The sequence below is a fragment of the Euleptes europaea genome, chromosome 2 (assembly GCF_029931775.1).
Source record: "Euleptes europaea isolate rEulEur1 chromosome 2, rEulEur1.hap1, whole genome shotgun sequence".
Taxonomy (NCBI): Eukaryota; Metazoa; Chordata; class Lepidosauria; order Squamata; family Sphaerodactylidae; genus Euleptes; species Euleptes europaea.
This window is the reverse complement of record NC_079313.1, coordinates 95,511,250-95,535,464: the sequence shown is the minus strand read 5'-3', so window position 1 is coordinate 95,535,464 and position 24,215 is coordinate 95,511,250. Positions and strand designations below refer to the sequence as shown.

General features: G+C 45.3%; 1 protein-coding gene across 1 annotated transcript; it reads right to left on the bottom strand.

Moving 5' to 3' along the window:
• Positions 1-300: 300 nt before the first annotated feature.
• On the bottom strand, positions 301-24,215 carry TRAF3IP3 (TRAF3 interacting protein 3). Its single transcript, XM_056845178.1, has 14 exons — positions 23,865-24,215; positions 23,163-23,310; positions 22,741-22,798; positions 21,901-21,925; positions 21,147-21,176; positions 19,480-19,575; positions 15,265-15,336; positions 14,440-14,580; positions 12,379-12,516; positions 10,690-10,825; positions 7,971-8,033; positions 3,772-3,923; positions 1,192-1,305; positions 301-385 (listed from the first exon to the last, which is right to left on the bottom strand). Exons 1-14 carry the CDS (start codon positions 24,213-24,215, stop codon positions 302-304), a joined length of 1,608 nt encoding a protein of 535 aa, XP_056701156.1. The 3' UTR covers position 301.

The following is a 24,215-nucleotide window of genomic DNA, read 5'->3' as shown; positions in this document are numbered from 1 at the left end:
TTAATATTTCCAAAGCAGCAAGAATGAAAATTGTGTTGATTGATACAGAGCCCTGTGGTATGTGGCTGGCTTAGATAGACACACTCCTTGTGTAACGTAACCTTTAATTAAAAACAACCTCCACCAAAGCTGAGCTACAGCAGTAGTTAATCTTGGAATTTTTTTTAGACCAGTAAGTGCAAAGAACAGTTCAAAATGTTGTAAGAAATATTTTTAGGATTATTCGTTTACTAAAAAGGGGTAACTTAGAACAGCATAATGCAAAGTCAGTAACATAAGCAAAACAAGACAGAGGGTATACTCAGGGTATAAAGTTGGCTAAGTAAGCTACCATAGCTGTTGCCATCACCACCATTAGGAGAGGGATCCAGTGATTGTGCCGCCTCTGAAAGAAAGATGCAAATTAATCAGATTACAGGCAAGAGTTAACTAATAATTTATTTGGCAGAAATTTACAATCCCTCCCTGTATTCAAGCTGTAGCCATTTCCCTACTTTCATTTTGCATTTTAGTCAACAACAACAAACACTTTATTACGGCCTTGCCAGAAAAATACATATAGTATTTTTTAGTCAGAGAAGTCTGTTCTGATCACTCAAGACACACCTGCAGGAAAAGTGATCATTGAGAACAGATAATCATTACCATCTTGCAAAGGCAAAAACGACACCTGCTGGCCTGAGGATAAAGCTAGACAATTTCAGGCCTATTAACACAACCACTTCAGCATTGGGGTGGCTTGGCAAAGTGAATTAGCCTGGGTTATGTTTTGTGCACATGCTGCTAAGTCACATGATTACTCTTCTGTATGACCTCGCCCTTTTATCTCGCTGGTATTTGCTTGTGAGTAGAGTGATAGTTGGAGTCTCCTATGATACCAGAGTATGCATTAACTGCTACTGTACACCAAAATGTTTTACTTTTGGATGACCAGATATGCAAGATTCCCCCCCACCCCCAGTCTTTGCTATAATGGTCTTTTTTAGTCTATATGTCTTCAACTGATAAACTCCCAGGTTGTGCAACCCACGTTTAAAGCTACTGTAGCATGACTCATGGTATTAGGATGTGTGTTTAGTTCTGAAATTTCTTCGTTCAGGCCACAGATATTGAGGTGGTGGGAAATTGAACTTTAATTGCAGATTAAACAATTGTGGCAGTGTAAAATGAATGTTTAAAAAAATCTCCTACTTGAGCCCGTTTCCTCTGAGAGTTATTGAACTCATCTCGACACTGCTGTAACTTGATCAGGCAGCTGCGATACTCATGGCACAGGACTTCCAATTCACAACGGAGATCTCTGCACTGGGCAAGAAAGCACATTGGTGTTTTTTGGGGGAAATGCCTTTGGTTTTTTTTTGGGAGGGATTAATGGGTGACAGTTACTAATTAGCAAAGTACACAGGCACCTGGAACATGAGGTCAGAGAATTCCTCTCTCCTAACCCTCTTTCCCAAAGCTCATACACATTCAATATTATGTTGTTTTCCCTCAAAACATACAGTTGGGAGATTTACATGAATTCAAAGTATCCTACAGCTGTGAATGGATAGACATAATATTAAAAGATGCTTGGATTTCTTAAAAGTCATAAGATTGTCTGCACTGCTTTCTAGAAATACTGGTATACACCTGGTTCAAAACTCAAAGCCTGTACCTATAGACCAGGGGCGGGGAACCTTTTTCCTGCCAAGGGCCATTTGCACATTTATAACTTCTTTCGGGGGCCATACCAGGTGTAGATCTCCTGGTGGGGGGGGAGAGGCTAGGGTTGCTAGGTCTCCAGCCACCACCTGGAGGTTGGCAACCCCAGGAGAGAGAAGGCCTGCAGGGCACCCCCGCTCCCCCCTCCCAGGTGGGAGGGCAGCTAGCGGTGAGCCCCAGAAAACGAGGCACCAGGGGGGCGCAGCCCACAGTCGATTGGCAAGGGAGGAAGGGAGGAAGGAAAACAGAGAAAGAGGAAAAGGGAGGAAGAGAGAGAAAGGGAGAAAGAAATGGAGAGAGGGGAAGAAAGAAAGAAAAGGACGGAGGGAGACAAAGAGACAGAAAAAGAGGGAGAAAGGGAGAGAAAGGGGAAAGATGACAGAAAAAGAGGAAGAAAAGAGAGAAAAGTCTCCCCCCACACACACACCCACGCATGCCAGCCTGCGCGACCAGGCCCCAGCCTCCCCACCTCCCCTGCCCACACACACACATACGGCGGCGCATGGAGCCCCAAGCAACCGGGCCCCAGTCTCCATGCCCTCCCCCCCAGAGTCCATAAAAAAAAGCCCCAAGCCCAATCAGCTCCCGCATGCATGCTCTGCCACCGGGAGCCGCTGGCCTCTCCCCCCCCTGCTCAACAGTCGACAGGCAGCGAGAGGGGCATACAATGTGCCGCAGCGTTCCTGCATGCCGCAGATGTAGGGGGCAGCCTTGGGGGAAGCGTCCCTCCCCCTCCCCTCTCGCCGACCAACAACTGACAGTCGGTGAGAGGAGGTCCAAAGGGCGCTACAAGGGCGCTGTAAGCCGTGGCCCCAGGAACAACTTCGGGGAGGGCCACCCTGCGCCCCGCCTCCGCGGCAGGGTGGTTCCCGGAGGTCCCGAGGGCCACAAAAAATGTCCTCGGGGGCCGCATACGGCCCCCGGGCCTGAGGTTCCCCACCCCTGCTATAGACTATCTAGCTATCCTTAGAGGCAAGCTTGATGTGCCTGTAAGAACAAAACAAGCAGGCAGGCAATGAGTGATTAAACCCTCTTTCGGTTCACTGTTGACTCCTACAATCTGCCCTCCAAGTCATGTTTCTCCTCAGTAGGGATGCCAACTCCAGCTTGGGAAATTCCTGGAGATTTGGGGATGGTGCCTGGGTAGGACACAGTCTGGTGAGGGGAAGGGAGGGACTGCGGTGGGGATGCGATGCCATAGAGTCCACCCTCCAAAGCAGCCATTTCCTCTCGGAGAATTGATCTCTAGTCTGGAGAGCAGTTGCAAATCTGGGAGAACTCCAGGCCTCACCGGCAGGTTGGCAATCCTACTTCTCAGCTGATATTAGAAATAAACTTGACTGGAACACAACAATTTGGGAGAGGGACTGTGAGGATGTAAGCAATGTGTAGTGGGAGAAGGCTATGCTCATCATCTGTGTACCCCCTTTGCTGTCAAAATTAGACCAGCTATGTGACTGGGGCATATATGAGTATAAGCACTGGGATCTGTCGTCATGTTTAATTGGAGCCTTAGTCCATCTTGCCAAAATCCTGGCATGGCTTGCAGTGACTGAGCTCCCTCCCAGCCTGTAGTCTGTGATCTTGAACACGTTTTATAAGTAGCCTCTGCTGCAATCTAGGGGACATAGGTTTGAGTCACACATTTCTATCTGAGCACAGAACTCACCTGAAAACATGCAGTTTCTTTGACATAGCAACATTTGAGATTCAAAGGCGGTTCAAAGTGTGATGTTAGAAGTTAGAAAGTGGGATGTGGGAGATAAGGGTTCCCAGACTGCTACAGACTCGCTTTTGTGGTCAATGAGTCACTATTTCACAGCATTTGTTTCCCATTTGTTCTTTGGGATTAACAGTGACCCATCTCATAGTCCTCATGTGTTGTTCACCAACAAATGTAACATGTAGCAAACTCCTTAGGCAGTCTGCAGCATGGCACCTATGAGATGTGTATTGTGGGGCTAAACAGCCACCCAGAGTTTCCATTTCTGCAATGACGGCATCTGAAAATAGCAATTAATCTCTACTGAGAGCCCTTAATCTCATTAACCGCTAGAGTCACCTCACCTCTTCTTCCTTAGTTGTAAACTGGGATGTTCTCTCTTGCAGCTGGTCTTGCAGACTGTTCTCTTTCGCCCTCTTGTGGTCCTTTGACAAGTCACTCAATCTGTCTTTGGCAGGGCTGTGGACTTGACTCTTCATAGATATATCCTGGTCTACTTAAAACAAACAAAAAACAAAAAAACAGGCAGACAGAATTACATCCTTTCATTTCAGCATATCACACTGTAAAACTCTCATTACATGTCTGATACAAAGTCCCGACTGCATGAATTAAATCTGGCCGGGCATAAGAAACTCTTATAAGAAAACATTAGCTATATTTGTTGTGTTTTGGACAACATGAAACCGCAGTTTAACTATGACTAGTTTGTGGAACCAGGATTCAGTTTGTAGATGAATAGTCAAATCTTGGTTTGCCTCAACAAATACTGGTTTTATCACATTTGCTCTAGCTAGGAAGCCTGTGACAGAGAACAAGCTAGGATGTCTACTTTCATGCACCATGTGAAATCATAGTTAAGATTGTCTTTCAAACCATGGTTTTAGATTCTGGTTTGACAGACCCTAACCATGGTTAGCAGAGTGGCCTGCATTCTGACAGTTGCATTAACCATAGTTGAACTAAACCAGTTTTGTGTGATGATGTCTCCACTGATCTAATATGGTTTCCTCTATAGTTCCCCTGAAATTGTGTAAATATATGATGTGCTCACTGTGTTTTGCATGCCAACTTTCAGGAAGGTTTTTCCCCCCACCCAGAGTGCAGTCAGAAAATGTGATCCTACTCCTCTGCAGCCCAAAGTGGAACATTCCATTCAACCATTTGACAACTGTTACCACCCCATTTTATTCTGCTGCATGTGAAGTTCAGAAATCTGGGTGGGTCATTTGATTTGCAAATATTTCATCTTTTATGTTTTATGGCTCTAAGAGAAATGCATTGGTAGAATGGAGGGAGAGGCAGCATGAGGGCCTCTGTCTGCACTTCCTGTGTAATGTACTAGTCAATTGAGTTGAGACCCTCACACTTCCTAACCCCATCCCCAGCTCTTCCAATGCATAATATACCAAGAAAGCATTACACAGTCATTTAAAAATTGTGCTCGAATGTCAAAATTCAAATTGAAATACTCATGTAGAATCCAAAATATGTGAGCCCAATACACAGGATTGTTGCTGCTCAAAATTGCTGGAGGGTGGTGGATGAGGTTTGGACTATGCAAACAGAATGCTACACATATACGTGCTGCGAACACATCCATGGGACAGGCACAATCCTGTCCCCTTCCCATTATGTGTATACTGTACACATAGCTGGAGTCTCGTGTGAATTGGCCTTGTGTCAAGCCATTTTCAGGGTGCTTTCATGTGTCATGTTAAAAGTACTTCACACTTTTCTTACTGCCATCCTCCCATTTACCAATATGGATGCCTGGCCTTCATTTCTAATAGTCTTGGACAGTGGTGGCCTTCAGGCGAAGAATGCCTTAGATGGATTCCCAGTAAAATGGGAAAGTCCAAGCCTCTCAGCCATTGAATGAGATGAATGAGTAAAGGTACACACACACACACCCCGAGCTATTCTTTTAGGCTTTCTGTGAATTTCAGCAGGCATCACAGCAATGCCAGGGCTAATCTCTGGTACATGGCTCCTTCAAGGAAAAAGGAAAAAAACACCCAACACCACCAAAACATCAGTGCCACTGATATGAACATTGAAATAGCACTTTATTGTTTAACAAATTAACTCCAACAAATACAGGGTTTCCTGCTTAAGTAGACAGGCGAACATCCTAACCGTTTGGGGTATATTCTGGCAGGCTTTTGCAGAATAGCAGAATTTCTTCCTGCTTGATAGAAAACTATATATTTTTGACTGGGATGTTTCAGTTTATGGCTCACATCTGAGTTCACACGCAAGACAGTGAGACCTATCTTGAGGGCAGGGAAGTTCTTGGAGTACCCATTAGAGAATCCCAGAAGCTCAGAAGGCCTGTTACCAGTTAAGCTGACCTGCCTTTTGCATATCATCTTGCTGATCCTTCAGTTCTTTGGACTGATTTTTTGTCACATCTGCAAAATGAACAAGTCAGAATAGGTAACCAGTCTCAGTAATGGAATGCTGCACGGGCGTCACCATCCCATCTCAACGACTAAATCTAGAACCTTCACAATTTCTTCAAATGGTGATTTGGAAAATGCTCTACCCTTTGCCTCTGCTGCAGCCTCCAGAAACCTCCCACATTCCTAGTATGGTAAAGAAAGAGGAAGCTCGCAAATTTCACATTGAACCCCCAGAGCATGTATTTGGAGGGTGGGGGAGCGGTTAGATGCACATTCTTTTACTAACTTCTTACTTCATAAGAATCTGCCCAGTTTGGTCTACTCTGACAGGCAGCAGCTCCTCAAAGATTCAGGCAGAAGACCTGCCCAAGTCAGGGCAGGAATACCTGAGCAGAGCAATGTTTCTTCTTCTGGAAACCGTGTAACCACAGAGTTCAGCCGTGACCTCTTTTGGTCTGTTTTCTTTCAGTAGTATAAAACACTACGACTTCACTTAAGTTCACATATTGTGCTTTGGAGAAGATGGCTCATTGGTATGTATGAAAACTACAAAATGTGTGGCCTGATGTTACTCCTATCTTTAGTATAGATACAATAATATTTTCCAACACAGATACCACCTTCATGTAGATGCAGACTGCACACATGTTGTTACCGTGATTGTTTCCATACCAGCTATTTTGTCTGCTACTGGAAAGTGGGGTTTCCCCCCACTTCTACGCAGCCAGGAGGGTTCCCACAAAACATGTTTGGCCACAATGCACACATCTATGCACCTTCAGTCTTTTCTGTGTTGTTTCCAAAACCTGCTTTACTATGATGTTTTGGGAAAGATCATACCAAAGTCAGGGTAGCTGCCATACGGACAGGAAAGTCCAGATCTTTCCTGGTTCTGCCCATTCCTTAGTGCCACTGTGGGGCTTTGGATTTTTTTTTTTTTGTTAATTGGCAATTGTTCAATCACTAAATTATTATAATAATCTATCTACTAGGTCCTCTGAAAAAATGTCTTTAGCCTCTTTCACTGTGAGATATAAGGGGAAAGGCATACGGGTAGAATATCCCTTATTCAGACTGATTTTGAAAACCGGACCCTTCGAGCTGGCATGCAGGCAGATCCATGCTGCCTGCTTTCACTGTTTCCTCTCACCTAAAAAAAAAATAAAGTAACAGTGTACACTGCATCATAGGTGGAGAATGAAAGGCTGCTGTTGTTAGTTTGTTGTTTAACAGCTGATACAGGTCTTGTTTAACCGCTGATACAGGTATTCTGGTGAGATAGTTACACTTTTGCTTTCTGATGGTCCAATGTACACAAAATTATTAAAAATATTGTTTAAAGTTATATTCAGGCTATGTGACTAAAGTGTATATAAAACATAAATGAATTTGGGTCCCATCCCCAAGATATCATGTATATGCAAAAATTCCAAAATATTCCGATATATGGAAAGATCCGAAATATGGACCACTTCTGGTCCCAAACAGTCTGGATAAGGGATACTCAACCAGTATCTCTATAATTTTTTTAAAAGAACGCTAGGGATCCAGAGGACCTAGCAGATCAATTATTATAATCTTATTATGATCTAGCAGTGATCTAAAACCCAAAAAGCCCACCAGTGATGTTAGCGGGAGCGACTAGGGGACTGAGACAGGAAAAATGTGGGGAAATACACCATACAAAAGCCCCATTACTGCTAGTGGATGCAGTGGCGGCAATTAAAAAATAATCCCAGGAAACTGCTGATGTGCGGAAGACCCCTAGGTGAGAAGTGCACAATCTGGTATATTTGTGGAGTAAATTCATTTTGGCTACATGGAAGTGATATCTGTATACAAAAACAATCTTCTATGTACAGCAGTCCTAATGTAATTATTTATTGGGTGTTTACCTGTTAATACTCAGTGATATCAGCAGTGGAAATTACCATAACTAGAAAATTATTGCCACATTCAGTGGCGTGGGGTGTGTGTGTGTGTGTCAGTAATTTGTCTCTGAACACCCACGCGGCACCTTTAATGAATTCTGTTTCGAGGGATTTGTACAGCATTGGACTACAATGCACCATGTGTGAGTGCTGCTTTCATGGACTTGCATGCTCATTGCCTGCTTCATTGGGTCACACTTTACTTACTGTGCAAACGTTTAATTGTTTCCTCCAGTGCTAGCTTCTGTCTTTCTTCAGTTTTCAGCCTGCCTGAAAGTATAAGGACCTTTTTTTTAGTAACAGCAGGGCTCCCTAATCTACAATATTCTCTCTGATCTACAATATTTGGCATAAATGGCTATCTACAATGACTTAGGTCATCTTGAGCCCCATATCTAGACTTCAAAAACCAAAAGAAACAACTCTGCATTGTGATTTGAGCGCTGCAACTTTAAATTCGCCTAAGTTTTTCCTTGTCTGAATCCAGAGGAGCCAGCATTGTCATTGCATAGATGGGGAAACAGGCTGAAATATTATGCAATTTGCTCCCTGCCCCTGAAAGAGCTTATGGCACAATCAGAAAGAGGGCCCACAATTGCTGAGGTTATATTTTTCCTTATTAAGACACCCCTGTATTTTTAAGGAAATCAGGTCCCAGGTTCAATCCCCGGCATCTCCAACTGAAGGACCCAGTGGTAGGTGGTGTGAAATACCATTACTCGAGACCCTGGAGAGCTGCTGCCGGACTGCCTAGACCAGTGATGGCGAACCTTTTAGAGACCGAGTGCCCAAACTGCAACCGAAAACCCACTTATTTATCGCCGAGTGCCAATGCGGCAATTTAATCTGAATACCACCCCAGAGGGGGCCCAGAGGGAGAGGCTAGGGTTGCCAAGTTCATCTTCGCCATGAGTGAGAGGTTTTTGGGGTGGCGCCTGAGGAGGGCGGGGTTTGGGGAAGGACTTCAGTGCCATAGAGTCCAATTGCCAAAGTGGCAATTTTTTCCAGGGGAACTGATCTCTATTGGTTGGAGATCACTTGTAATAGCAGGAGATCTCCAGCTAGTACCTGGAGATTGGCAACTAGTTCCTTAGTGTTTTCTCTCTACATATCAAGACAAATGGAAAGGTGTATGGAGGATGGCTCGTGGGCACTTCAAAGGTGGAATAGGACTGCTCGCCCCTCCACCCGCACAGACCCAGGGGGCGCTGGAGAAGCCGCTGGAGGGAAAGAAGGAAGGAAGGAAGGAAGGAAAGAAGAGAAGGGAGGGGGAAAGGGAAGGAAGGGAGGGGGAGAAAGAAAGAAAAAGAGAAAGGGAGAAAGAAATGGAGCAAGGGAGAGAAAGAAAAGTAGGGAAAGAAAAGGACAGAGGGAAACAGAGAAAGAAAGAGGCCATTTATGCATGGGAGGTTTTGCCTTGGATTTTCCCCATCCGGATTCTCAAAACTCTGCATGGGGACTTACTGATGAGTTTTGAGAATTTGGATGGGGAAAATGTGCATCTACAGAGTGGCAAATCCAAGGCAAAACCTCCCATGCTTGAATGGCCAGAGACAGAAAAGCCTTCCTGCTCTCTCTCTCTCTCTCTCTCTCACACACACACAGTCCTCCGCCTCCTCCCTCAGCCCGCAGCAGAGAAGTGGGGGGGGGGGGGAGGACGCAGAAAAGCCCGCGGAGGCTCGGTGTCCTGCCCCGCTCCTACACACCCATGGAGGGTTGGGGCAGGTCCTGGGTGAGGGAGAAGGAGCTGGGAGAGGAAGGGTGAAGGGGCAGGAGAGGCAGAGCAGCCCAAGGAAGGCCAACAATGCGGCGGTGTGACTCAGGCCCACCAGCCAGCTGGGCGGCGAGCAGGAAGGCATGCAATGGGAGAAGGGGGGAAAGGGGGGAATGGACAAGTGCCCAGAAGCCTTCCCCAATCAGGCACCAGCTGCGAAGGGGGAAGAAGGGAAGGGGGACAAGAAAAAAAACCTGCCCCACTGACAGCTGCCCCCACCCAGCCGGGCCCGCCGCAAGCGAGGGAGGGGAGGGAGGGAGGCGCCCCAGAGCCACCGCCTGACTTCCCGCCCTGCAGCTCACCAGCCCTGCTGCGGCACCCTTTGCCTATGGACGGGGCTGGGCCCCGCCGCCTCCCACGTGCCAGGGGCGAGGAGGAGGAGGACTCCCTGCCCGGCCGGGCCTCGCCGCCACCGCCTCCACCCACCCCTTTCAGAGTGGAGCTCCGGCGGAAAGGAGGCCCGTTTGGTGCGGAGGGAGGGAGCCCAGCCTAGCTCAGCGCCCCTCTCTGTCTGCCTGATTGGCTTGCCCAGGCCCCTAAGCCCCCCGCCCGGAGGGGATCTCCCACCCGGCTTTCCTGCCTGTCCCGAGTGGGGGATGCGGCGGTGCGGCAGCAGGCTTGTGAGAGGCGAGCAGGGTGGGGCGGAGGGCGCCTCCTTCGCACCCACCGGCCAGCCACGCCCCTCCGCCCGCACAGGCCCAGAGGGCACCGGAGAAGCCACCGGCCATGCCGAGTGTGGGCGCTCGGCTTCTGTTCCCCGCTCTCCCATCCGCCTGGCCGGCTGCGCTCGCTCCAGTGGCGGCTTCTGTGGGAGAGTCCGGGGGCCACCGCCAATGATGTCGGAGGTTCCCCACCCCTGGGCTACAGCTTCCCCTATCCGGGGTGGGGCAGAGCCGGAAAGGCCAGCGGCTTGGAGGAACCGCGCGTGCCAGCAGAGAGGGCTACACGTGCCGGAAGTGGCACGCGTGCCATAGGTTCGCCAACACGGGCCTAGACTATAATTGTGATGGACCAGTGATTTCATTCCGTATAAGACAGCTTCATGTGTGATTACACTCCATCAGATCATGCTCTTGGTCTCAAGGGGAAGATTATCATGTGCTTTTACACCCGACATTGAAATCAGTTCTTAATGCTGTACATATTTCTTACCTTCCATAGCACTAACATGCTCCACTGTGAGCCTGTTGTCTACTTGTAAGGCATCAATCTTAGAACAGAGAGTGACCCGTTCACTCTCCAAGTTCTGCAGGACCTGGTGCAGCTGAGAGTTCTGAGTGTCCGACCACTGCGGGGTAGGAAACAGCCACAACAACAGTGTACTGGTTGGCAAAGCAATAACTGAAATGAGAGCTATGAGGGTTCCCATAAAGAATGTTTGGCCACAATACACACATCAAAGAACAGAACAATCAGCTCCTTTATTAAAAATGGGCCAGTTCAGCATTTTAGCAGGGGAAAAATGATAGCTGACACAATAGCGGACATAATGACGGGGTAGTGCTGGAAGGCAACCATCTGATCTTTTTTCTATATACTTTACATTGATGGAAGTATTTTACCAAAAAGTATTTTATCCAAAACCACTTTCTAAAATAACTTTGCAACAGAAAGATGTGCTGTTTGGGGGAATTTTGCTGTATTAATTTCAGTCACTGTGCCTTTGGCGCGCTGTTTCTTGTAGATCAGGAAACGGATCAAAATGGATTTGTAGGAAACTTAGCAACACCTCTGCTTGAAACAGATCTGATGTTTTGCAGTTCCCTCTGTTGCTGCTTTCTCACAGGAATTTTTAATGGAACGTGGGAGGCCCGATTCAAACAGGAGCTTCCATATGATGTTGACCTCATTGCGAGCACAACTCCTGGGTCTCTCTCCTTTGATATGGCTCAAAGGAGGAACTGAGGGGTAGCTGTGGGTGGAGCGTCCATGTGGTGCTCCATCCACAGCCAATACAGGGTGTTCAATGGAGCTCTGCATTGAAAACGGCAGAACCAAGCCCTGCATTTTCACCCTCCCTTTGGCCCTTTAAAAGGAAAAGGGGGAGTGGCTGGACTGGAGTGGGGGCAATGCAATTTCCATTGCGTCTGAGCTTAAGAACGTAAGAAAAGCCCTGCTGGATCAGACCAAGGCCCATCAGGTCCAGCAGTCTGTTCACAAAGAGGCCAACCAGGTGCCTCTAAGAAGCCCACAAACAAGATGACAGCAGCAGGATCCCGCTTGTGTGCAGATGCTATGGAGGGAAAGAGTGATGGGCGAGAGGTGGCAGCAATAAGTGGCTTGGGAATGGGGGCATATGTTTCTGCCTGATCCCATGCTACTTTCTGCAGCTGCCACCAGGGGGAGAGCTTTGCACCCCCGTGTGGAAACAGCCTAAAAGACAAAAGGTTATACAGAATTTTCAAAACACTGCACTTGCTGCTATGTCTGCTCAGGGCCAAACTACATGCTATGTCTGCCACGAGTCACGTCAGGGTTTCCCTACCCGTTTTACAGACAGACGTCACCTCCGGGAACTAATGTTCCCATGTGCTCCGGGGCCCAATTCAGCTTGGGAGCACAGTGTGGTGAGAGGAGGAACTTTTGTGTGATACAGCTGTGTCATCGAAGAGAAGCGTCTAGGATGTGTTGATGAGATAACAGCCACTGTCCTCACCTCATCAGTGCCAGATTGGACTGTAAGGTTCAGGATAGCAACTAACATTTGTTCAGCCACTCTCCCGGTGATTATGTGATATTTGTGACTATTACACCCACTTTTAGGTCTGTCTTTTAAAGCTGACAGTCTTGGTGTAAAAATTTGGCTGGATTGCAGCTTCACAAAAAAGTCTCGCAAGTTACCTGCAGTTTGTTCTCCAAGACATGGAGCTTGTTTTCTAGTTCAATGTGCTTGTCAGTTAGCTGGCTCCAATCTTTTTTCAGTGTGTTGTAGTGTTCTTTCCAGAGGGTGCAGTCTTCCTCTGCAACAGCTAATACTCTCTAGGAGAAACATTGGACGTGAGAGAGTTAACAAACATGCCTTCTTGATACACATGTTCCTGCGAGCAACAACAAGAGACTGATTAGATGGCAGTCTATAGTGGATGGAACGATTTTCCTCTTAGGCCTAAACGACGATGGGAACTCAAGAAAGTATAGCAGAAAAATTGCTTATAGTGCACTTCAATGGTATTGCATTCTCTTTCCTTTAACTTATATACATTTTATTTTTGTCTGAGTTTACATGTGTTCAGTTGAGCAAAAGTAAAGGGGTTAGACTTTGGGATTAATCAAGCCATCACCTGTAAAAAGGCGTTTGTGAAGTGTACATGACTTCCAGAAATACTTTCTGGCACCCTCTGGAACAACAGAGGATTAATCAATTTTCCTGTGACAAAGCAGCAACAGATGCCATTTCTGCTTGACAGCAGTGAGACCCTGGATAGTTCATCCAACATATAAGAAATCTTCTCTACTCCGTATCTATTTATATGGTGCCATCTGGTGGAAAGATAAAGGAATGATATGTTCCAATTTTATGAATTCACATGTACCATGAGTATTTCAGTTCTTCGCTTGTAGGTGGTGTGCATATGTGAAAAACAAAAAGGCAGTTCTAAATGAGCAGTATCAGGCTTCCAAGACATTAAAAATGCAAAAAAGTGGGTTAAGTCTTGTGCCTGCACCATTTTCCTGATCTGAAATGGGAGCCTCTATTTGCCCATTGGGGTAAACATACCAGTACTGGTATTTATCCGTAAAAGGCGAACAGCAGCTCCCTAGAGCCCTTTCAGATCAGAAAAACAAAACATGGAGGAAGCTTAACCTCCCATTCCAAACTGGGGCACCTGCATGAGTGAAACTTAAATTTAAATAAATGCTGGGTGCTCTGTCCACAGAACAGCCGGTGTCATGTGTCACTGACCCCTCAGCCCTTATGTACGTTTAAAATGTAGCATGCTTACTTTCTCGCTTGCAAGCTATCTTGGCTGCTTTTTGTTGATCCATGCAAATCCCCCATTCCGTTGAGCAATGTATCTATGGGCCAACCAGACTTGACAGGAAAGCTTCCTATATTGAGAAGCTTCTTTAAATGGTCATTTGCGTGAAGATGGGGGAAGGGTTGCTGGGGAAGTGGGGGGTTTAACCCTTTCTTGCTCAGCTTTTTCCATACTTTCAAATGTCTCTCCAATGCAGCAATTGGCTGTTGCAGGAAAACGTGCAGATTCCTGCTGCAAGATGAAGGAGTGATAAGATCTTATCCTCAGCAATCATACTTTGGAAGCACACTTGTGACGTTACTTGGGAGCTTTAGCTTTGTTTGTGAGGGCTGCTGAACAAAAAGAAAGCTTCTGATATGGAAGATCCTACCTGTCAGACTTCAGTACCTCGTTGCATTTCAGCAATAGTAAACTTCACCCCAGACGGTGCAGAGAGTTTAAAGTTTTATTAAGAAAGTAAACGGGTTCAGGATATCTAACAAACTTAAGGTTGGAAAACGGATTGGAGAAACAGTGGTCATCTTTATAGGGAACATACAATACAATTGATTACATCAGAAGTAGGACATGAAAGGATGCAGCAGAGTTATTTTGAATATAAAAGAATACAAGGTGACAGTAAGGAAATGTTCGCCTGTGATTGCCCTCTACTGAACCTCCTGGTGAGATTGACAGCAAGCGGCCGGGCGATCACTGGGCTCCCAGGCATTTGTTCCGCAGCGCCAGAGATCTCAGCTGGATCTCTATTGAAACACTAATGCCAGGCGATCAAAGGAAAGAGAACGGGTGGGTGGGAAGGAGACACGGAGTCTGCTTATCCAGGGCTCGTCTGGACGCCCTCGCTGACACTACCTTCCTGGGAGCAAAGTGTGCAAATTCTGTTCAGAAACCTAGCCATCTCAGGCTGACATCCTATGCTTACCTGGGCATTCTGGAGTTGCCTTTCTGCTTGCAGTTTCTCCTCAAGTAATTTCTGAAGAGACTCTTTTGCTTTTTGCTCATAGTTCTGCTTCTGGGCTTCCACCTCCAGCAGAATTTTCTTCAAACCCCGCTTTGAGTAACTCTAAAGAAAACAGTCAAGAGCTAAAGAACAATTCCTGGTTTAAGGATACAGGAATATATTAGAGCCAACCAGACCTATGGCTCACCAAGGTAAACATTCTAGCTTGAGTGTCAGTGAATTAAATTCAAGTTGCTCCATAATTCTTGTTAACGGTAGATTATAGCTGGGCTCCTCTGTAGCATGCAGCTCAGCAGCCTTTTTGAAATAGTTAGTTTAAGTTTAGTTTACTGTGGTACAGACCAAAGGCCAAACAGTGGCCCGTCTCAAACCAATAGTTTCCAGATCAGCTTAATCTGGCCCATGAATAATATCCACATCAAAATTCTAATTCAAATGTGGTAAAAATGTTTTCTGATAGTTTTACAAGGCCCCATCACATTTATTTCACATAAATATTATTGTATTACTATCTCACGAGAATTCTGGAAAGACACCACTGCTCCACATGTGATCTTTCACGCATGGTTCATCTGAATAAACGTGCTCCATACCTATGAAGTAGTACATCTCAGTGATTTCACCATTATTAAAGAACCTAAACATCCATGGAGGAGCTCAATTGGTCAAGTCTTGGCATTAGTATCTAAAGAACAGAGTAGTTCCCAAGAATATAGAAGCTGACAATCCTTAGCACAGGTACCAAAACTACTGAAACAGGCTTTATCTTTTCAGTCAGGACATTACCTGGGTGGAAGTCTGCAGCTGATTCTCCAACACACTCACTCTGCTCTTGAGTTTGTCTTCATTTATCTGACCCTGTCAGAAAAAAAAATGGTAGGAAATGCTGAATCACCAAATTGCAACCATTTGTCAAAAGCGACAATTAAAAAAGACCCACTGCTACTCTGCTTTGTTCGCTTATGTTTTCTGCAGGTTCCCCATTCTCCACCCTATGGGTGCAACCCAGCCAAAGTGAAGCATTTCTAAGTTCACTGATTTCTATTGATGCTGATATCAGTGAGAATTAAAGTGCTGAATTGCCCCTAGGAAGCCCACAAACAGGACAACTGCAGCAGCACTGTCCTGCCTGTGTTCCAAAGCACCTAATATAGTAGGCATACTCATCTGATCCTGGCGAGAATAGGTATGCATCATGACTAGTATCCATTTTGACTAGTAGCCATGAATAGCCCTCTCCTCCATGAACATGTCCACTCCTCTCTTAAAGCTTTCCAAGTTGGCAGCCACCACCACATTCTAGGGCAAATGACAGACTAGACATTGGTTAGAGGTTTCAGGAAGAGGCTTTTAGCCCTGTCTTTAAAACCCCTCAAGACAAACAAGCAAGAAATGTTCCCTTATCTATGAGGAGAGCATAGAATAGACTAGCTAGACTGAAGTAAACTATAATAATTTTGCTGAGGGGTCAAAATCAGGCTCAGTGGCCTGGTTCTGCAAAATGGCCTACAGCTATAAAAGCCTTTCCCATTCTATGTACATGCTGCTGGTTTAACTCTTATCTGCATATAAAAGCAAAATTTAATCCTGGGACAGGTAGAAGAAGAATTGGGTTTTTTAATATGCTGACTTCCTCTACCACTTAAGGCAGAATCAAACTGGCTTACAATCACCTTCCCTTTCCCTCCTCACAACAGACACTCTGTGAGGTAGGTGGGGCTGAGAGAGTGTGACTAGCCCAAGGTCACCCAGCCGGCTTCATGTGGAGGAGTGGAGAAACCAATCTGGTTCATGTGGAGAAGTGGGGAATCAAACCGGGTTCTCCAGATTAGAATCCACCACTCTTAATGCCGGTCCCTACTTTTTTTAATGCAGGCTAGTTAATATTTTTAAACCTGAAAGAGGATTTCTTTAAACAAGCAAGCCCGAATCCAATGCAGAAACCCTGGCCTCAACACTACCCTTGTGTTTTTCCAAGGCATTTTGAGACAAGGAAATTGTGAGATGTCACCTATGGTGTTGAAGAGGTTCTTTAATAATAATAATAATAATAATAATCATTCATCTCTCTGCCTACATTTCCAAGCCCTGAACACCAACTCTCAAAGTTTCTGGTGTACATTCTGTTTTGAAATCCCAGCAGTAGACTGACCATTCTTTCCCTGAAGGTAAGCAAAAAAAGCAAAAGCTGCAGAGAAATCTATTTCCTCTCACAGAGGCGCTCCGAGATAAAGTGTACTCCCCCACCTGTTGCTAAGTTGAGGTTTCCCAGCTACTTCCTGCCAAGAAGGGTGTCAAGCTCCTGTTCTCTGCACTTGGTAAATCTGACAGAAGTGTTTCACAGAGGAAGTCTCAAACCACAATGCATCAAACGGTGCATACTGCTTGGCCGTTCTAACCTGACAGAACTCTTGCTGGTTTCATTTTTTCAGTTATTTCCCCCTCCCCCAGCCAGCTATTTCGAACTACAGTTTTTCTGCATGAAAAGGCTAAATGTTGAAAACTGCTCAAGTCTGATTTTGGAAAGCCGTCTTGGCTGGAGACGGCATGAGCATTTTCTAGGGCTTGGGTGCAATTTGATCGCACCGTCACCACGGCAGTTCAAGAGGCAATTTCTTCTGTCTGTGTATTTAAGCTACAAAAAGCTTAAATATGGAATAAGCCATAATGGCAAAAATGACCCATATGATGAACATGACTGATGAAGAAACTCTTGAATAGTTTAACGAAAAATGGAGTTTGTTTTGTAGGTATACAGAAACCGGTAGTTGAAACTTTATAAAACGGTATAAATATTGGTTGAAGCAAAGTGAAGTTATTTTTTAGTAGAACAAGAATAAAGGTACAATGATTGATTACAGCAAAATGAACATTTTCTATCGGAACAAGATATTTTATTTAGTCAATTAGAGAAATAGCTGCGGTAATCATGATGTAAATCCTTTTTATGTTGAAACGCTATTACTATTTTCTACAAATGTATTTTATCCGCAGACGGTCCCCTATCCTTTCCCTTTTTTCCTTTTGTATCCCCCCTTTTGAAATAAATGTTCTTTTTAACAAAGCAGCCACAACGCACCCAATATAGACTGGAGCTATGGCACTCGGGAGGGGGGGCTACCTCTTCCCCAGTTGTAAATGCCCCTCCCCTTGAATCCTTGGAGGCCTGGAAAAGGGAAAAAGACAGGCACAAAACACATACCAATCTTTCTTCCCTCATGGGGGTTAATGTAGTTGGAGGGTGGCTGTGGATTTCCAACTGGGGAAACAGCATGGGGTTGTGGACAGATTTTTTTTTATTTACTTAATTTATACCCTGCCTTTCTCCCCAATAGGAGTGGCTTACATCAGTCTCCTCTCCACCATTTTATCCTCACAACAGCCCTGTGAGGTAGAAGAAGAAGAAGAGTTGGTTTTTATATGCCGACTTTCTCTACCACTTAAGGGAGACTCAAACCGGCTTACAATCACCTTCCCTTCCCCACAACAGACACCCTGTGAGGTGGATGGGGCTGAGAGAGCTCTAAGAGCTGTAACTTGCCCAAAGTCACCCAGCTGGCTTCATGTGTAGGAGTGGGGAAACAAATCCAGTTTACCAGATTAGCCTCCGCCACTCATGTGGAGGAGTGGGGAATCAAACCCGGTTCTCCAGATCAGAGTCCACCGTTCCAAACCACCACTCTTAACCACTATACCACGCTGGCTCTCAGGTAGGTATGGGATTGGCCCAGGGTCACCCACAAAGCTTCCATGGCAGACTGGGGATCCGAACCTGGGTGTCCCAGATGCTAATCTGACAATGTAACCACTACACCACACTGGCTTTTAAATTTCCCTTCCCCAATGCCACAGCTCCTGTGTATATTGCCTTCCACTCCACTACCCAGCTACTGTTTGCCACTAAAACACATAGCTGGGGATCTAATCACCAACCCCCAGACATCATGTGTGGCTTCGCTAGAACTGTTAAGGCCAAACAGAGGTGAGTGCAACCCAAGTGGCAAGGGGGAAAATTACTCTGAGACTGTTTCATCTGTTTTTTGGTCTTACACCCCTGAAGACTTGCTAAAAAGCAGCACATCTTTCAACCCAGCCCCTTCACAACACAGAGGCTCCTTTTTGTGGCTTTCCCCACCCCCTTTCCCATACAGTAGTCGAGTGCTTAAGTGGCCGATGAAGTGTTTGTGTAAATGCTTCAAGTGACTCAAGCACTTGAAATCCATTTGTCCTGCCTTTCAGCTGCTCTGGCACCAGCTCCAATCTCACATCCAGCATTTCCCCATGTACATTAAATACATCTTTTTGCAAATAGGAACGTGGAGAATCAACAGAGGCAATGCGCACCATGACTAGGGATTTGAGGCAGGGTGTGCATGTCTACACACCTATGGTTACAATCCTAAGTTTTTGTTATTAGGCAGTAGGATCGGGATGCAAGACTTCCTACCTTTTCTTTTAATATTTATAGTTGCCTAAAAGAGAGCCAGTGTGGTGTAGTGGTTAAGGTGTCGGACTAGGATCTGGGAAAGCCAGGTGTGAATCCCCACTCTGCCAGGGAAACTTGCTGTGTGACCTTGGGCTAGTCACACACTCTCAGCCTCGACCCTGGCAAATATTTATATGGGACCCCTACAAGGAATACCAGGGTCATGATGTGGAGGTAGGTAATGGCAAACCACCTCTGAATGTCTCTTGCCTTGAAAACCCCACTAGGGATCACCATAAGTCAGCTGTGACTTGAAGGCAAAGAAAAAAGACAGGAAGCGGCTAGTCTTCTTGGGTAAGATCACACTGTCCATCACCAGGATGGGTAACCACGGGACTGCCGTTCCCCGCTCCCCCGCCCCGACCCCCCATGGGGCTGGGGCCGCAAATGTTGGCAGGTCTTGATAGAGCTCTGCAGTCGCAAACAAAGCTCTTCTGTCATGCATTCATTCAGTCACCCCAAATAAGATAGAGGCATAACATTTAGGTCCAGAAATTAGGATGCCCATCGGATACCTGCCAAGATTTCTCCGCTGCCTGCAGCAACATGGCTAGAAGTTCCTGTAAGATCATCAGCTTCTTCTTCAGCAGTAGCTCTCGATGCAGGGCCTCCTGAAGAGATAAGGAGAAATCAGACATGGCAAAATATACAAGAGATAAGCAGAATAAGAGTTGGTTTTTGTACCCCAATTTTCTCTACCTTTAAAGAGTCTCAAGCCGACTCACAATTGCCTTCCCTTCCTGTCCCCACAACGGACACCTTGTGAGGTAGGTGCGGCTGAGAGAGTTCAGAGAGAACTGTGACTAGCCCAAGGTCACCCAGCAGGCTTTATGTGTAGGAGTGGGGAAACCAACCCAGTTCACCAGATTAGAGTCTGCCGCTCATGTGGAGAAGTTGGGAACCAAACCTGGTTCTCCAGATTAGAGTCCACTGCTCCTAACCACTACACCACGCTGGCACTATTTTTCCCTAACCCCACTTCTTGCCTCACTACTGAGCCTTTCCCTAACTTTCCCGGCTCTTTTCAAAAGGAAGCACAAAGCAGCTGGAGCCAGGAGGAGAACAGAAGAAGCGTTGTGCTGCTTCATCCCATTTCTCACAATGGGCAACCAAATGCCTCCAGGCAGCCCACAGCAACTGGTACTCAGACCTACACTGCTTCTGAACGGGGAGGTTCCATTTAGCCATCATGTTTAATAGCCACTGATACAGCTATTGTTCATGAATTTGTCTACTCTCTTTTTAAAGCTATTGTAACCTTGACCTGGATGACCCAGGCTGACTGATCTTGTCAGATCTCAGAAAGCTAAGCAGGGTCAGCCCTGGTTAGTATTTGGATGGGAGACCACCAAGAAATCGCAAAGTTGCTATGCAGAGGCAGGCAATGGCAAACCACCTCTGAATGCCTCTTGCCTTGAAAACCCCATGGGGTTGCCATAATCCAGCTGCAACCTGATGGCACCATACACACACACACAACTTCTTAAATAGCAAGTTCCATACAATTCTGGCCCTCAAACCTAAAGCACTGTAGGATGCCCTCAAGGACAGTGGTCCACATAAGGCATGAACTCACAGCCTTAGAATTGACTGACCCTCTGCACCAGTGCCAGTACAGAACAACTTAGCAGCCTTCACTCAGATGCTCCAATTGGCTTGCCAGCTGCCTGGCAGTAAAAAAAATGGCCTGTCCCTGAATGGGATGTATTTTACCATGTGACCTACATGGCATGAAAAGCTTTGTCTGCCCATTTTCACAGGTCAAGCCTCTGTTAAAGGGACAGGACACTTTGCTCCTGGCCTGTTGGCAACCCTATCATCTACCAAGTCTTGACAAAGGCTTAGATTCAGCATCAGTTCTGGGACCAGGCCTCATGAGCTCATCCTCACACTGGAGGTTTGGCTGATAAATGTTCCTCACAATCAGCAATCTCAGCTGTAGCTTTTCTAGCAAAATACTTCCTCTTGCCTGATCAGTGTTATTACTCTTGTCAGTTAGGTTTCACTTGCTGAAGGAAAGCATAATATTACAAGTGGGGGCCTACGAAACCTGCGCGCGGGGGGGAATCTCTCACCCCCCCATTGCTGACCCCACCACGGCTGGCCCCGTCCTGATCTCAGCTGGCGAGCTTGCATCGGTGCAATATGTCTCATAAACAATTCTATTTGTTTAACTGCTCACCTTGAGGTAGTTAGAAAGTTGAATTATTTCCTGAAATAGAAATAAATGCGTTTAGGATTCTAACTGAATTTCTCATGGAATTGTAATATTTGCCAAGGAAATGCAACTCCTGTGACCAGTAAGTATCAATCGGTGAGTCTCTAAGTGAGCATCTTATTCACAGGGAGGATGCACATTTTGCACATTGAGAACACTAACAATGAAATCCTAAGAACACTTTCCTGGAAGTAAGCCCTGTTGAATATTGCAGGATTCTGAGCAGACATGGTTAGGATTGCTCTCTAAAACTTCTGTGCACTTTTGTAGTTTAACTGTGAAATCCTAAGGACACCTACTTGGATGTAAGCCCTACTGAATACAGTGGGACTTAAAGGTAAAGGTCCCCTGTGCAAGCACCGGGTCATTCCTGACCCATGGGATGACGTCACATCCCAACATTTACTAGGCAGACTTTGCTTATGGGGTGGTTTGCCAGTGCCTTCCCCAGTCATCTTCCCTTTAGCCCCAGCAAGCTGGGTACTCATTTTACCGACCTCAGAAGGGTGGAAGGCTGAGTCGACCTTGAGCCGGCTACCTGAAACCAACCATCGGGATCGAACTCAGGTCGTGAGAAGAGCTTGGACTGCAGCACTGCAGCTTACCACTCTGTGCCATGGGGCTCTTACAGTGGGACTTACATCTGAATAAACCTGCACAGAATACTACTGTAAATCTAGGATACCTGATTTCCATTGCCTTCTCTTGTTTTTCTTACCTTATCTAAAACTGCTATTCCACAGCTGAAATAAAACAGAGAACAGGACTTGATCAAGGTGGAGAAGACATTATTCTAAGTAAGAAGACTACAACCATGAGAAGATCTGAATAATAATCAGTAGTGCATATATAAAGCAACAAACAGATCCCAAACAATTATTTGTAAATATCTGGTCTAGCCTTGGAACTGTCTGGCTGTTATCTATCAAGCTGCTTTTTTAGTTAACACATTTCCCCACATCAAACAAAAAATGGAACCAATTTATAATGTGTTTCTAATACAAGGGTCCCTAGTGTATCTGTAACAAGGATCGCTGTATTTGAAGGAAAAAACACAGGTGGATGCAACTCAATCCGTGGCCCCAGTACCAAAGAGAACATGCTCCTATCAACTACTGGCCTCAGAAATAAAGGAAAATTCCTCCCTCAGTGTTCGTTTTTCTGGCCATGGCAGTCTGTAATAATTCTCTAAAGGGGAAGGGAGAGAAAAAAATATTTCTGTAGAATTCAAAGGTATTTCCCTGCAGGAAAAATAGAAGTAATAAAAGATCCAAAAATAAGGGAAGAATGCCTCAGACTTTGTCATCAAATAAATTAGGGGCAAACTTGATGTGATTTAAAAAATTTTTATCCATCAATACTCAAATGTCCAATGAGATATTACATTTGTCTGAATGATACAAGGCTCCAAGAAAGAATGGAATGTAATATATATTTATTAATACAGCACAAGCCAGACAACAATATATATAAACTCTTATAAAATACAAAATTAAAAGACGCCTGGGATACTTATAAAAATTCTACAAATGGAATGTAAAGGAACATGCTTGCTTACTCTGTCTGTTGGCCTGAATTTTTCTTTAATGCAGTGGACTCATTTATGGTTTGTGTACCTGTGCGAACACAAAAAGAAGACATTCCAGCAAATTCCTTTGAACGATGGACATTTAGGATGAAATCAAATATGACTCAGTACTTAGGATGAAATTATTCTTTCCTTTGTAAACTGCTGCAACTTTGTTTTAAAGGCTTTAGATGAAAAATGTTTGCTGTTTTCTCAGTGATGTATGCTCTGCTCATGGAAACTATGAAGAACCCAAAAGTATTCCCATTCTAAAGTCTTCAAAAATGCAAGCATTTGCATCTTAAACATTTTAGCACCCGTGAGAAGGACATTCAACCAGTTGATTCTAGAACTGGGTTGTTAATTTGTTTTGCTGAATAGAAGACAGATTTTTATACTTCACTGCTTCTTACCTTTGCAGCTTATAGAAACTTTCACAGTGGCCTTGTTTTCAGAAGAGATCCCCCAGGAATTGAACTTGCTGTGTATAAACCCATCACTGAAACTCTGCTCTACAGACTTGCTGGGAGAAAGGTGGAAGGTGGAGTTATTCCAAGACACCTGAAATAAAAACGGTCCTTTGTTTCTCTTAAGCATACTAACGTTAACTTCTACTGGCCTTCAAAGTCTAATAATTGTAGGTGTAGCAGTGCTTTAAAACAAGGTCCAAAGGAACTGCAGTATGGCACCTTCAGGTCTTTCTAGCCTCTGGAGACTAAAAGAACCCACTAGATCAGGGGTGTCAAACTCAATTGTTACAAGGGCCGGCTATGACATAAATGTCACTTGGTTGGGCCGGGCCATGCCTTGCCATCCCAGATCAAGAGTGGAGAGGGTGGCTGCCTTGGCTGGCTCACAGGCCGAATAAGAGCCCCCAAGGGGCCGGATCTGGCCCACGGGCCTTATGTTTGACACCCCTGCCCTAGATACTACACAGTGCTTTGCATATGCTGTTGCCTATCAATGATCACACAAATGTAAGAAATGGATCAGAGTCATGGCATCTAACCAGTTATCTAAGGCTGCAATCCTAATATATTTACTAGGAAGTAATTATCAACTGAACTCAATGTGTCCAGTTTGGACTGTAAACCCTTTTTCCTGACTGCACTTACTATCTGATTTGTAGGAGATGATTTCGGAAACCTTCCAGATGATACTTCTGCAAAATCTTCCATTTTGTTCTCAAGAACTAGAGATGCCATCTTGCCAGGAGGTGACCTCCCTTGTTTCTTTCCTTGCTCTTCAGCTATTAAATTTCTTCTCCTGAAGAACTCTTTTTGTCGGGGGCTTTGGAGTATTTCCTTGGGCTCTCTGCTCTGGCGTTTAGCCACCAGGCGGCATATGGTTATGTTGTTCCTTCTGCGCAGGTTTTCATGCTTCTCTTGTCGGCGCTCATATTTATCTTCATAAGTTTCATGCATGAGAACATGACGACAGTGGTATTTGCAAGATTCAGTTATCAT

What these genes read in the sequence shown, in the direction of transcription:
- TRAF3IP3 (XM_056845178.1), bottom strand. Translation starts at nt 24,215, where the DNA reads ATGATAACTGAATCTTGCAAATACCACTGTCGTCATGTTCTCATGCAT. An exon ending in AATTCAGGCCAACAGACAGA is followed by an intron (nt 21,926 to 22,740) that starts GTAAGCAAGCAT and finishes GTTTTATTTCAG; the next exon opens with CTGTGGAATAGCAGTTTTAG. An exon ending in TTACAACTAAGGAAGAAGAG is followed by an intron (nt 1,306 to 3,771) that starts GTGAGGTGACTC and finishes TTTCTTGCCCAG; the next exon opens with TGCAGAGATCTCCGTTGTGA.